At 36.0% G+C, this 12,179-nt stretch overlaps 1 protein-coding gene across 5 annotated transcripts in view; it reads left to right on the top strand.

Annotated features, from left to right (window-relative positions):
* PIBF1 (progesterone immunomodulatory binding factor 1) overlaps positions 1-12,179 on the top strand; it is a 105,280-nt gene that overhangs the window by 4,066 nt on the left and 89,035 nt on the right. For all 5 annotated transcript variants that reach the window (XM_053971147.1, XM_053971148.1, XM_053971145.1 and 2 more), the window contains exons 4-5: positions 108-306; positions 5,201-5,320. In XM_053971147.1, the coding sequence (XP_053827122.1) occupies positions 108-306; positions 5,201-5,320 (319 nt within the window). The remainder of the gene's footprint in view (positions 1-107; positions 307-5,200; positions 5,321-12,179) is intronic.

Below are 12,179 nucleotides of genomic sequence, written 5' to 3'. Positions count from 1 at the left end.
CCCTCTACAAAATGAGCAGAACTCACTTCTTTTCTAGGGTATTGTGAAGCTTTGTCACTTGTGTTACTCATTACCTGGTATCTTCTATTTTCAAATCCATCTTGAAGGAAACATCAGGCTCTAATGAAGCAAGAAATGGAAACTATTTTATTGAGACAGAAGCAACTGGAGGAAACAAATTATCAGTTGAGAGAGAGGGCTGGAGATATACGTCGTAGCTTGCGAGACTTGGAATTAACAGATGAATGCTATGAGAAGCTGAAGTCTCTTCCTGAAGATCAGCTTTCTATCCCTGAATATGTTTCAGTAAGTATTGGGTTTTGTACTGCTTTAAAATATTACCTGTATCTTGGATCTGGCTGGGACAGAGTTCACTTTCTTCATAGCAGTCTGAATCTTGCTGTGTGTCATGCTGGTGGCTGAAACAGTGTTTTGGCTATTGCATCAAGGCTTTCCTTTTTCCCCATTCTGCCTCCCCCTGCCTCAGCAAGCTATGAATGATCATGAGATTGATAGGGGACACAGCTGGACAGCTGACCCAAATTGGCAAAGTAATATTCCATACCATAAAATGTCATACTCAGCAGCAAAAATAGGAAGTAGAGGAAGAAAGTGGGGGGTGGTGATGGCTTCCCAAGGTGGTTATTACTCAGGGATTGGCTGGGTATCAGTTTTGATCAAATTCCCCAATTTCTGGGAGGTGATGAGTTCTTTTATTTTTTTTCTTTCTTTTTTACTTTTTCCTTCAGTAATTGTTTAGAAAATTTGGCACCTGAGTTTTCTTGCTTTTGTTTCGTTCTTCTCACTTTCTCCTGTTCCCAGGGGAGGCAGCAAATGGATGAGCAGCCATATAGGCTGCTGGGCAGGCTCAACCCATCCCAAGCTGTAAATTATGGTGGGTTGTGGTTTTTTTCATCTCTGACTAGAAATAAAGCACCTTCAGAGGCAGATATGTTTCTGGATCAGTCTGTTATGACTGGGTTCCAGTAAAGAGAGAAACCTTTTAATCCCTGATTCTGATGTCTTGAAAGAGAGTAGAACTGCTGATGTATTTTAAGGAGGTTAAGCAGATGGGATGTTACAATTAAAATGTTAGCACACATTGATGATATGAAATACAGCAAGCTGAAAAAAGGAATTTGAAACTTGGTTTGCCAGAACCACAAGCTGGGATTGCACTTGCAAACATCCCTTACTTTTCTCTTATGTTTTCCATATGTCCCTTTCCTATTTGACTAAATGCAGGAGACAAAGTGTACCTTAAAGTATACTTTAAGACTCATTTTCTTGATTTAATATGTTTGTGAATTATGGCTTGTGGGTATGTGGAGAGGCCACCGTGTATTCTTGTTTGCAATAAAAAAACCTGTGGGACATGTCTAGAGTATCCCAGCTGACTTAGGAGAATGAAGAAGATTCAGATATATAAACCTTAATTCATCAAAATATTAGCATTGTACTTATCTGTAGAGCTTGTTATTAAGCTCTACATTAACATGTTTTTAACATTAACGATGTTAGAAACCTTAGTATATTTGTTGAGGTATAATGCTACATGAATGAATTCTCCACATCAAAGTTATGCTTTACTGTGCTTTAGATATGTACAGAGAAGTAAAAATTTTCACCCTTGTCTAAAGGATGTTCTTGTGAACATCTTTTAAAAAGCTGGGCTTTTGAAAATGCTAGGAAAATCATAACGCTCTATGGGATAAACAAGAACATATAGCTTGTGTACTGTTAGGTTATCACCACCTAGCTGTCTGCTGTACCCACTGCCCTCTGCAAAAGTATTTGACGGGGTGTTGTTGATTCCTGTATTACCATGGTCGAAAAAAACAAACTTTTAACAGAAACTGAAATCCCTGTCAGTGGATCTATTGAAATTGGTGTGCAGGAAGTTCAAGACTTCAGGGATTGATTGACAGTCAGTACAAAAGACTCTGTAGCCAGGCAGGATAGATACCAGGAGTTAGTAACCTTGTCAGCTGCTTTAAGTGAAGCTGTCACAGCACAATTTAGATTTAATTTGTGAGTAGAAAATGGCTGTCAAAAAGATGTGAAGTAGGAGAGATGAGTAGCAGCCACCTTCTTCCTTTAACCTTCTGTTCTTTTACTCTTGTGTTCAACCAGTTAATGTTATTTTTATCTGACAAAAACTCATCTACTGAAATGTTAGGTGAAACTCTGTCTTCTTCACACATTACTTTTTCTTTTGAAGGAGTCATTTTTAGACCTCTTCTTTTTCTGGATAAGTCATTCTAAAAATGTATTGTAGTAAAGTACTATTTTCTGCTTTTTTTCAACTTCTTTTAGCAGAGGATTAGTGTGAACCTAAAAGTATCAGTTAAGCTTGGTGGTTGTTTATCGTTACTTCAAGTTATGCAGCTGATACAGATGCTGGGAGGCTACAGAACTATTTTCACATCCTGTCTGTGCATCCATTTGGCTCCCAAAGGCTGGAGAAAGGAGGTGAAAGGGAATGCTGTTTCCTGCTTTGCTTGCCTAAGGACAAGTTGGGTATTTCTAGGCAGTTAAAATTTCTGACTCCAGATCTGTGTGCCGACTAATAATATAGCCCAATGATATTAGGATAAAATTTTCCTATTTTCCTTGTTGAGAAAGGGTCCTGCTTAGATAACTTGAAGAGGAAGTTTTCAGACTTTTTTTTTTTCCCTATTTATCAGTTATAAAATACTGCCTTGCAATTCTCCAGGATGAAAGTAAACATGTACATAATGCTTAGACTTTATTTGACACCTGGTCTACTGGACAAACAGCAGGAAGAACTTAAATGCAGATTTTGTCTATAGAGATACTGTAAATTTGAAACACTGGAATTAAAGCAAATGTGAGATGTTTTTCATTGTTCTTCCACAAAGGGGTGCAATAATGACATGTTAGAACAAAGCTAAAGTAATGTTTAATGCTAATGATGACAACTGAAAAATTGTATTTTTTGTTTTGAATTTATGTGTAAAAATTCAGATTTTTGTTTTGTCATTCCTGAGATGTTTTTAGAAACAGTATATGTGAAATTTGAAAGTACTTCAGGCTGTTAAATAGTTCAGCTGCCAAGCATCAGTTCAGTTTGTTCAGTAAAGTGAACCTCTTGTGTACTCCACTGTAAAAAATTTTCAGCAAATTTTTAAAAAATGGTTTCTGCAAGTTCTATTTGAACTGATTTTAACTGCCATGTCTTTTAGGTATATCATTTTGCTAACTGTAGCTCAGTTGCTGTTTATTTAAGAAGGCAGTTAACTGATGCAACTGCTTTCAGAGAACAACAATTAATAGAAGCCAACTTTTTCAACCTCTGCACCCACCCATTTTTACTTTATTCTAATTGTGCAGAAAAAGTGGTGGGCCCGGGCTAAGAATTTTTTTAAAATTGCCTAGAAAGTGGTGACTGTTTACAGCAAACCAATATAAATTTGTAATTTTTAAGATATGCAGTTGTTTCTAAAATCCCTTTTAGAGTAAGTTCTGTTTCTGCTGTATTGAATTGGTAAGGGGCAGTGTGTGTTTTGACTACTGGGTTACACGAACATTTATTGGCTATCAAACCAGCTAGATAGCAACAACAGTTGAACTGCTAGAACCACAGCCTCATCTGCTGCATTCATTTGCACTTTCTTACTACCATGCAATGGACTTTTCTTGGGAAGGTTGTGTAAATACATTTATCCTTGATATCTGTATCTCATGTAATCTTGGTTTCTACTGGGAAATCTGTTTTAAGATTGTTGTGTTTTGCGAAATAATTGTGGTGTGATAGCACAAGTTTCCTAGGGATATTGCAGTAAAAATAAAAGAAGTTCATGGAAAAGCAGGTGTGGTTTAAAAAAAAAAAACACAATGCTTTAAATGGTTATCAATTAGTAATAATCAAGGGTACTTTTTTCTTAAGAAATGGCCAATTGAATCATCAGATGCTACAGTTAAAAATACTAATCTTTCAGTCATGTTGTATGCTTGCCTTACTGTATAAAGCATACTACACCTGTGTTTACATTGCAAATTTCTATGGCTTCTGTGTTTTTAGAATTGTATGCTGTCAATTATATGAAATATACCTGGAACTTTCCTTTGTCTTCTGCTGTTTACAGGTAGCAAAACAGAGATTTGTCTTCCTTCTGCATGGAAGTGCAGTACAGCTTGCTCTTGAATGCTTACATAATCTGTGCTTTCTTGTCTGTATTTCTTCTTTAATCATATATCAAAGAAAGCATTAGGGATGGAGGGCATACAATAGCTTTTGCATGAAAACAGTGCCTACTTATTTATTCTTTTCACACACACCCCCAAATGTAACATTTTAAGGTATGAAGTTAATCTGGGAATAATAACCTCTGTGTTCATGTATGTGGGTGTATATCAAAAAAGCTTTCTTCTGTTTTCTCTTTTTTTTTTTTTTAACACTGGCTTTATGATTTTTCTACTGTATTTTCTAGTCTTTTTTTCTTGATCAGAAGAAAAGTTCTGAAAAAGTTTTATGGATGTGAGACTTACTTGCCTGAGACAATGCCAATGACTAGCATAGGGAAAGAGAGAGGAGAATTCGTTACAGATTTTAATGTTTTTTTAATCCTGTTAGATGGTTGGAATTTTTTTGGTGCTAATTTAGCAGAGTCAAGTCTTTCAGAGCCTTAGTTTCCTGATGCAGTTGAATCCCTGTACCAGCATGTTACTGCTGGAGGTGTGGAGGGGGTGTCATGGTTCTTCCTTCTTATGTGCTGTTCCTGCTCCCTGTGCTTGCTCTTGCATTTTTCTTGGTACAAATTCAGCACACTGAGCTTGCAGAAATCAAGACAAATCTCTCCATTTCTACACACCCCATAAAAATTTACATTGTCTTGGGGAAAGTTAGCAAGTGACATTGGTTATTATTAAATAGGTTTTGGGTTTCTTTGGTTTTGGGTTTTTTTCTTTTTGCACTGTTAATCAAATAGGCTCTAGGTTTGGCACAAGAAGTGCATGGGACCATGTGTCCATGAGCAACTGTATTTTTTTGATCGATCAGCCTGAGTGTAAGCTGCCTTAGTTGTACAACAATATATTCTTTACCTTTATGGTGTGCCCTAGAAATAATTTAGTAAATTATTGTCATAAAATGTTGAGCTGATGTGTTTTTATGTTTGTAGTTTTGCAGTTGCAATTCTGCTAGTTGCAACTTTGAATATCTGTCTTGTTCTTCTAGGTCCGATTCTATGAAGTAGTCCATTCCTTAAGAAGAGAGCTAAGTGATCTACTGATGAAAAAGGAGAGTCTGACAGAAGAACTAAGTGGGTACAGATCCCAGCTGAAGTGTCTGACAGAGGTCTGTGCTCCTTAGTTATCTCAGTTCAGAAACTGTGAATACATATATTGTGAAAATCTCATTCTACAAATCATTATTCATGTATAAGGTAGAAAATCTTTTTTGCTGTATTAAAATTACTGCAAGGAGAAGAGGGGAGGGAGGGAGGGAGGGAGGGGGGGAGGGAGGGAGGGAGGGAGGGAGGGAAAGAGGAAATAAGCTATATGCATCCTTGTGTTAACAGCTAACTTTACGCTATGGCTATCCTGCAAGATTTGCTCATGAGACTGTTCAGGGTAGTCTCTTACCAGCTGTGCTGTGCTTTCTGAGGGCAAGATTTCAAGGTGGGGATGCTGGACAGGAGATCTGCCCAGCAGCAGCTGAAGATGCTGTGATGGTTCAGTGTATAGTCTTTGAGATGGAGATGTCTTGCTAGTAGTTTGCTTCACCTTTTGTTTTAATGTTATAAAAATATATTTTTTAAAGTTCTTAGGAGTTGCATTTTCTCTGTTATCCTTTTCAATTCTTTGTATTTTAATTTTCCTATTTGTTTCTATACTGAAAAAAAGATAATTTGATTTCAGGTAAGGTATAAACACCAGAAGTAGAGAAACAAATGAATATTTTAAATTTTTATTTTTAAAGAGCTAAGGAATTGAAACAGTATAAGGAGCATGTTTTTTCTAATGTATTTATCAATATTTATATTATTCTTGGAATGTATATAGTTAGGGTGATTTGTATTTTAACTTAGTTCTGCATAAATCTGGAGTTGGGACAACAGTTTCAGGTACTCAAAGTATATTTATCCAGGTCATGGCTAGTAGCGACTTAAACGACACTGTCATTTTAATACTTGTGAGAATATGTTTTAGTTATTGCCTTTTTTCCCCTGTGAAATTTGCTTACAAATTAGGTGTAAGGAGAAATTCTTTATGTAAGTTTATCTTGTGAAATTAATGTACTTTCATTTCACATTCTGATTGAATTAGAGAAAATTGTCAATAAAATTTATGCATTTATGTGGTTCAGCATTATTCTGTGTTACCATTTCTGGTCATAATTGAGATTAAACTAATCCTGTTAATTTTTGTCTTGCATAAGCATTTTCCTTCACTGTACATTTAATGTGCTTTGATTTAATAAAATTGTACAGGAAGATTTCAGCCTTTAGGATTTGACTGACATCTATTACTTTTGCTGAAGCAAATTTACAAGATAGTCGATAACAATAATTAAAGTTGTGCTAGAAACAGTTTTCTTGGGACATTCACCTTTCTTTGATATAGACTTCTAATTTTGTTCTTTTTGCACCACGTGGTGGCAGTATCCACCTTTCCCACTGGTGTATATCTCAAAGTTCGAAGTGCGCTCTGCTTTTCTTTAACGGAGAGGCTTAAGAGTCGCTGTTCTGATTCTGATTCTGACAAGTTCAAGTTTTACCTTGTGACTTGCTGAGAGTCACTGCAGCAAGGTACCTCAGAAAATAAGGTAAGAGGAGCATCATCAGGATGTACAGGTACTTTAGAATCTAATGTGCTTGGTGCACAGGAGCTGACATACCTATGCATCTCTTGCAGTTTATGGAAAAGTGATTTCAAGGTGTACTGCTGGGCTAACTTTTTGAGCTCTTCACTAAGGTCAAGTTTTTTTTGCAAGGAATTTTATCAGTAAGAAATAAAGTTTTGTTCAGAGCCTTATCTAAACTCTTACAGTTTTACTGGATTTTTTTTTTTATTCCAGTAGTTCTTGTTTTTCCTGGTACACGAAATATATTTGCTGAAGTATCTTGCCTGGTATTTAATAATTTATACTGTGCAAATCCTTCTTCTGAGTTTCCATACAGTATTCTGTAAATTTTTTTTCTAATAATTGGAATATTTCTGTTCTTTGTGTAATTTATCAACAAAGTGTGTTCTGAGTTTAAAACTTCTTTAGGAAACTAGTAGTACAGAAGTTTGAAATACAGTCATCACTGAAGATAAGACAATTGTTTTTTGGGTTTTTTCTTTTGTGAGAATACTTCCTACAATAAGAATTCCTTCTTTTTTCTGCTCTTTCAAGATAATTAAGGCTCTTCTTAATGAGTTTCAGCATGGGTTTCTTCCTTCATTTTGGAACATAGAAAGGAACAAAAAAATATGCTTAGGCCAGATCTTGGGGGAGGAGGATTATGTTGGCTTTTCTGGTTGTTTGTGGCTGACAGACTAGGTTTGAGCAGGTTTTATACATTCACCCTGAATAAAGTAATAAGAAATATGAGACAGTTTGTTCTAAACTCTTAGGAAAGATTATCTAGCCAATCAAGAATTGAAAAAGTTTGAAGGAAAATTTGAACTTAATAGGTTAAGTCAACTTTAGGAAAATTTAAGTGTGAAATGAATTCATCATATAAGACAACCATGCTGATTCTATAACTTTGTAAACGTTGCTTGATGTGCTGCTGCTCTTAGCCATTAAGGTCTGCTGAATCTGTAACACAGACCCAGTAGGGCAGGGAGCTGTTTCTGACAACTGGTAGCCGAAAATGGCTTGTGAAGGCTGATTTCTAGCACTGGAACATGGTCTAATAAAAGGTATTTGTCCTGCTGCTTTCTGTTTTTAAAGTGATCAGTGTAAATGGTTGTGCTGTGCAACTAAATCAGTGGCTCTCTGCACACAGTTGTTGCATCTGTGATTTAGATCAGTGCAGTTCCTCTGGTTCCAGGTACAGCAGCCACAGCCCACAGGGAGGCGGTAGAACTGGTTAAAGCCGTGTTCTTGTACTGCTGACTGACGTGTTACTAAATGTAGGGTACAGGCTTGTTTTAGTCCTCCTTTTTTACAGTCCTGCTCAGTACTTCAAGTATAAATAATGTTGGCACCACCAGCTTTGGAGGTATAGATAGAGGAGGAAGTCCAACTATAGTGGTGCATTAGCAGGAGCTTCCCAGAAGTAAAACCAGCTTCTGATGTGTGCATTCCCATGCTGAACATCAGTTTACTATTTTCAGAGCTGTTTGTTTCCAAAGTGGTTAGAACCTCAAACAGATGTAATTTACTACTAGTGGCTTTCTCACAAGGCTGGGAGAGTGTCTGGGAAGGAAATCTTGCTTTCCTTTGTACCTCCAGAAGATTAAGTATTGCTTTCTTTTCTGGCTGGGAGTTTCTTAGCAATGTTTTCCTGGAATTTGGTATTGATACAGTTTTATCAGGGCTCCCTTTTCTTCAGTTATTTTTTATATAAAGTTGCCTTCGAGATTTGCAATAAAATTTATAGCATGAGAGTATTTGAAAGTTGTGGTTATCCTAAAGATGAAGCTGGTTATGTGTAGGACAAAGATCTTTTCTGAGACTTCATCTCTGAATCAGGATTAGTAGCTGTCAGATTTTGCTAGACATAACTAACAGTTTTCTCTGTGATAATGTTTTCCAGCTGGAGGGAAAATATATCTATAGTCTTCAAAGAATAAACTAAGCTTTTGTACTCAAAGGATTACTTGGCACTAGATGTGTCTGAATATTAGAAGACTGAGGCTGTTGTTGCTATTCCAAAAGGACTGGGATCCCTATGGTTTCTCTTAAAGTTTTCATATCTGTAGAGACTGCACCCTAGAACTCTTCCCCAGCCCCCTGACACCACTTCTTTCAAGCAGTGCCTTGATTGTTTGGTCTTCACAACTCTCTTGAGACTGATGAAGTCTTGGTCTTAGGCATGTATTTCACCTTTTTTTTTTTTTTTTTTTTTCTATTGTTAATATTGTTCAGGAGAACAGCTGCAAAGACAATACTCTACTGTGAGCTTGAGGCAGCAGTTTAATATTTTCAAGACTTAAGGAAATTTCATAACTGTGAAAGTTCCTTTTTCTATCCAATACCTTTCTACTCTTTCAATATAGAGCTATGGCTCGCATTGACTGCTAGCGGTGGTTCAGAAGTACAAGATGGTTTAATTATACTGCTCTGTAATGATCTCAAGGATCTTTTTCACCTGAGAATATTTCACTGAAAATTCTAGTAAGCTCAGATGCAGAGAAATAAATGTTTTATTCCTCCACTTCCTTTTGCTATAGAGGAACTTATTCCAAAGCTTTTCAATGTTCCTTGCAGAGTTTCTCTACTTTGGAGTAGCCTAACATTTTTGTTTATAATTTTTTGTGGTAAATAGTAACCTGTCTACAGTCAGATTACCAATTTCCCATCTACAAGCAGAGTACCAATTTCATAGCAAGTTACTAAAGAGATGTTGTACTTATCCAATTATGTATAGATTCTTCATGACATTTGGGCAGTTGCATTCCAATAAATAATGTATTTACCAGTAATTTTTGAATGCAGAGTATGTAAACAATTGAAGCAAAATGTCATCTTTACAAAGAACCAATACCTCATCCAAATAACTGAAGGGAATTGTTTTCGCATCACAATAGTACAGTAGCTTTACATTTCTCTAGAGCCTTTAGGGTATGAACAAAGTTCTGGCTTTGTAAGTGATTCTTCAAAGATGCAGATCTTTGAAAATAAATGCTTTTTAAAAGCAGGTTCACTTTCTTTTACAGGCTTATCTGTAGATGGTGTAAAGAAGTTGTGCTGCTTCTGCTTGATTGGCTGATTAATCTATTCCCTGCATTTCTATTTATCTTCTTATCTCCAAAGGCTTTTTGAAACGTCAGCTAATCCCTATCATGTATTATGTGTCGCTAACTTCGTTCAGAAAGTATGTCACCTGGATTTTGCACTTGAAATTCAGATAGGTGTTTACTTCAGTGACTGCTTAAACTGCTGCTCATTGCAGACTGAGGATAGCAGTGAAGATTAATATCATTAAACTGAGGTTTGCCATTAGATCTTTAGTTTCTCTATCAGTTTGGGGTTTTAAGTGGTGCAGATCAGGCAAGTTGAGGATCTTGCTCTAAACATCATCTGTGGACAGTTTTTGTAAACCAAAGAAAAGCACTTCTTTGCTGACTCATGCCCTGTAGAAACCACCTGTACTGGTTAATACTGGGTTTCTTAGGCAGCTCTGTCAGGAATTTCTTTAGGCAGTGGTTGCGTGTCTGTCTCACACAGGACAAGTTTGGTTTTTCATTTGTTTTAACTATCTCATCAATCTGAGTTTCTGCTCTCTGCAGAAGCAAAAATTCTTAAGAGGCTGAAGAAAAACCATGAGGCGTTTCGAGTATTACGGCCATCGCATTCAGTGTAAAGAAGTTCTGTTTGTCCTTTAATTATTTTAAAGTTAGTGGGCTTACTTAAGCTAATACTACTTATTGGTATTATTTCCAGTACCTCATTTCTGTCCTTGAAAGAGCTCTGTATCTTGATTCTTCTAAAAGCCTCTTTTTTACTGCCACAGGACAAAGCTGTTCATCAAGACGTTCAAGCTATCTTTTGAAAATAAATGTAAAGATAAAGCTGTTCCATTGCAGAGATCTTAAAATCAGTTCAGCATATAGGACATTATTAGAAACAAAATTAATTTCATCACATGCAAAGCAAGGCTTCTTCTGCCTAAGCACAGGCAGCTCAGTTGTGTGTCTTTAAGATGTATTGCTATGGAAGTGCAGAAGCTTGTGTATGTGCTACCTGGAGATGTGCATACCACAATAGGGGTTTTTGTGTGTTAGCCTATTTACAGCCTAGACTGGGTATCAGCTTGCTTTGTCATGTTTCTTCATGTGTTTGAAATACTACTTTGACACATTAAGATTAGGTAGATGAAAAGCAGTGTCCTGTGCAGTATAATTAGTGTTTCTTCAGGAATTATATTAAATCTGAAAAAACCAAACATGACAAACCCCTCTAATTAAGGTAGGTCTTAGTTTCACTAAGACTAAATTCTGCTTTTCCAAAGCAGAATTTAACTCTCCTTCCCTGGAATTACCATACTGTTACATGACATTAACATGACATTAATAACCGATTTATAAAATACAATTCAAAAGTAAGTTTGGGTCTCAAGTATTAGAAGGAGCTGGTTTTGCAGATATTTAGATATTCTGTTAGTTGTTGCTTTAAAACTATCTATGATAACTTTTTTCCAGAGGTTACCCAATTTAATTTTATACTTTTGGTAGTTGTCTTCTAGCTCTCAGCTAAATAATACTGTAGGAGTTTCAGTAGCCCACTCAATGAAGAGTGTGTGAATTACAGCATGGCAGAATGGCATGGAATATCCACAGAAGAATTGTATTCTAAACTTAATCTTTCAATTTGCATTTAAAAGTTAAGTGCCCTTACCAACATTTCCTGTTGCAAGATGAGCCATGTTTGCACTGGATAACAGTGTATTTGCACCATTATGTTACATATTTGAAACTTTAGCTAACTCGTGCACACCTTTTAAGAATATCTGACACAGACTACCATTAAAATAATGCCATCTTTATAAATAATGACATGTAAACTGATTAAAGAAGAGAGTGTTTCATAGTGTTAGTTTGCTTAATATATATCCATTCATTAGGGTAAACATAAACCATATATACCAGTATGTGTTAGAATGAATAACAATCACGTCTTTGTGTGATGTATTTTTAATGGTAGACCATGCACAATCCTCTTTAAAACTTTCTGGATGTTGTGATTTTTGTGATTTGTGACCTTAAGTAATTTTAGTAAAAGTGAAGATAAGTAGGTATGTGAAATATAAAACAAAATACTCTTTTTTATCAACAGAATAGGTAAAATAAATGCTTTTATGGCTGGTAGATTAGGGAGCTTTTCTGTAGTGTCTTATAAATATTTGAGTGTTTTTACAAGGAGGCATTCTATCAGTCTTTCAGCTGCTGATGTCTGTGAAGTTTATCAGTGTCCTTCTGTCATATACTCCATATATGCTGTTGCCTAAACTTCCCTTGTCTATTAAAAACTAGCTAGACAATTATCCTCTTATAACTGC

The sequence above is a fragment of the Vidua macroura genome, chromosome 2 (genome assembly GCF_024509145.1).
Source record: "Vidua macroura isolate BioBank_ID:100142 chromosome 2, ASM2450914v1, whole genome shotgun sequence".
NCBI lineage: Eukaryota > Metazoa > Chordata > Aves > Passeriformes > Viduidae > Vidua > Vidua macroura.
Note: the sequence above shows the minus strand (reverse complement) of the source record. Positions and strands in the feature narration are given on the sequence as shown.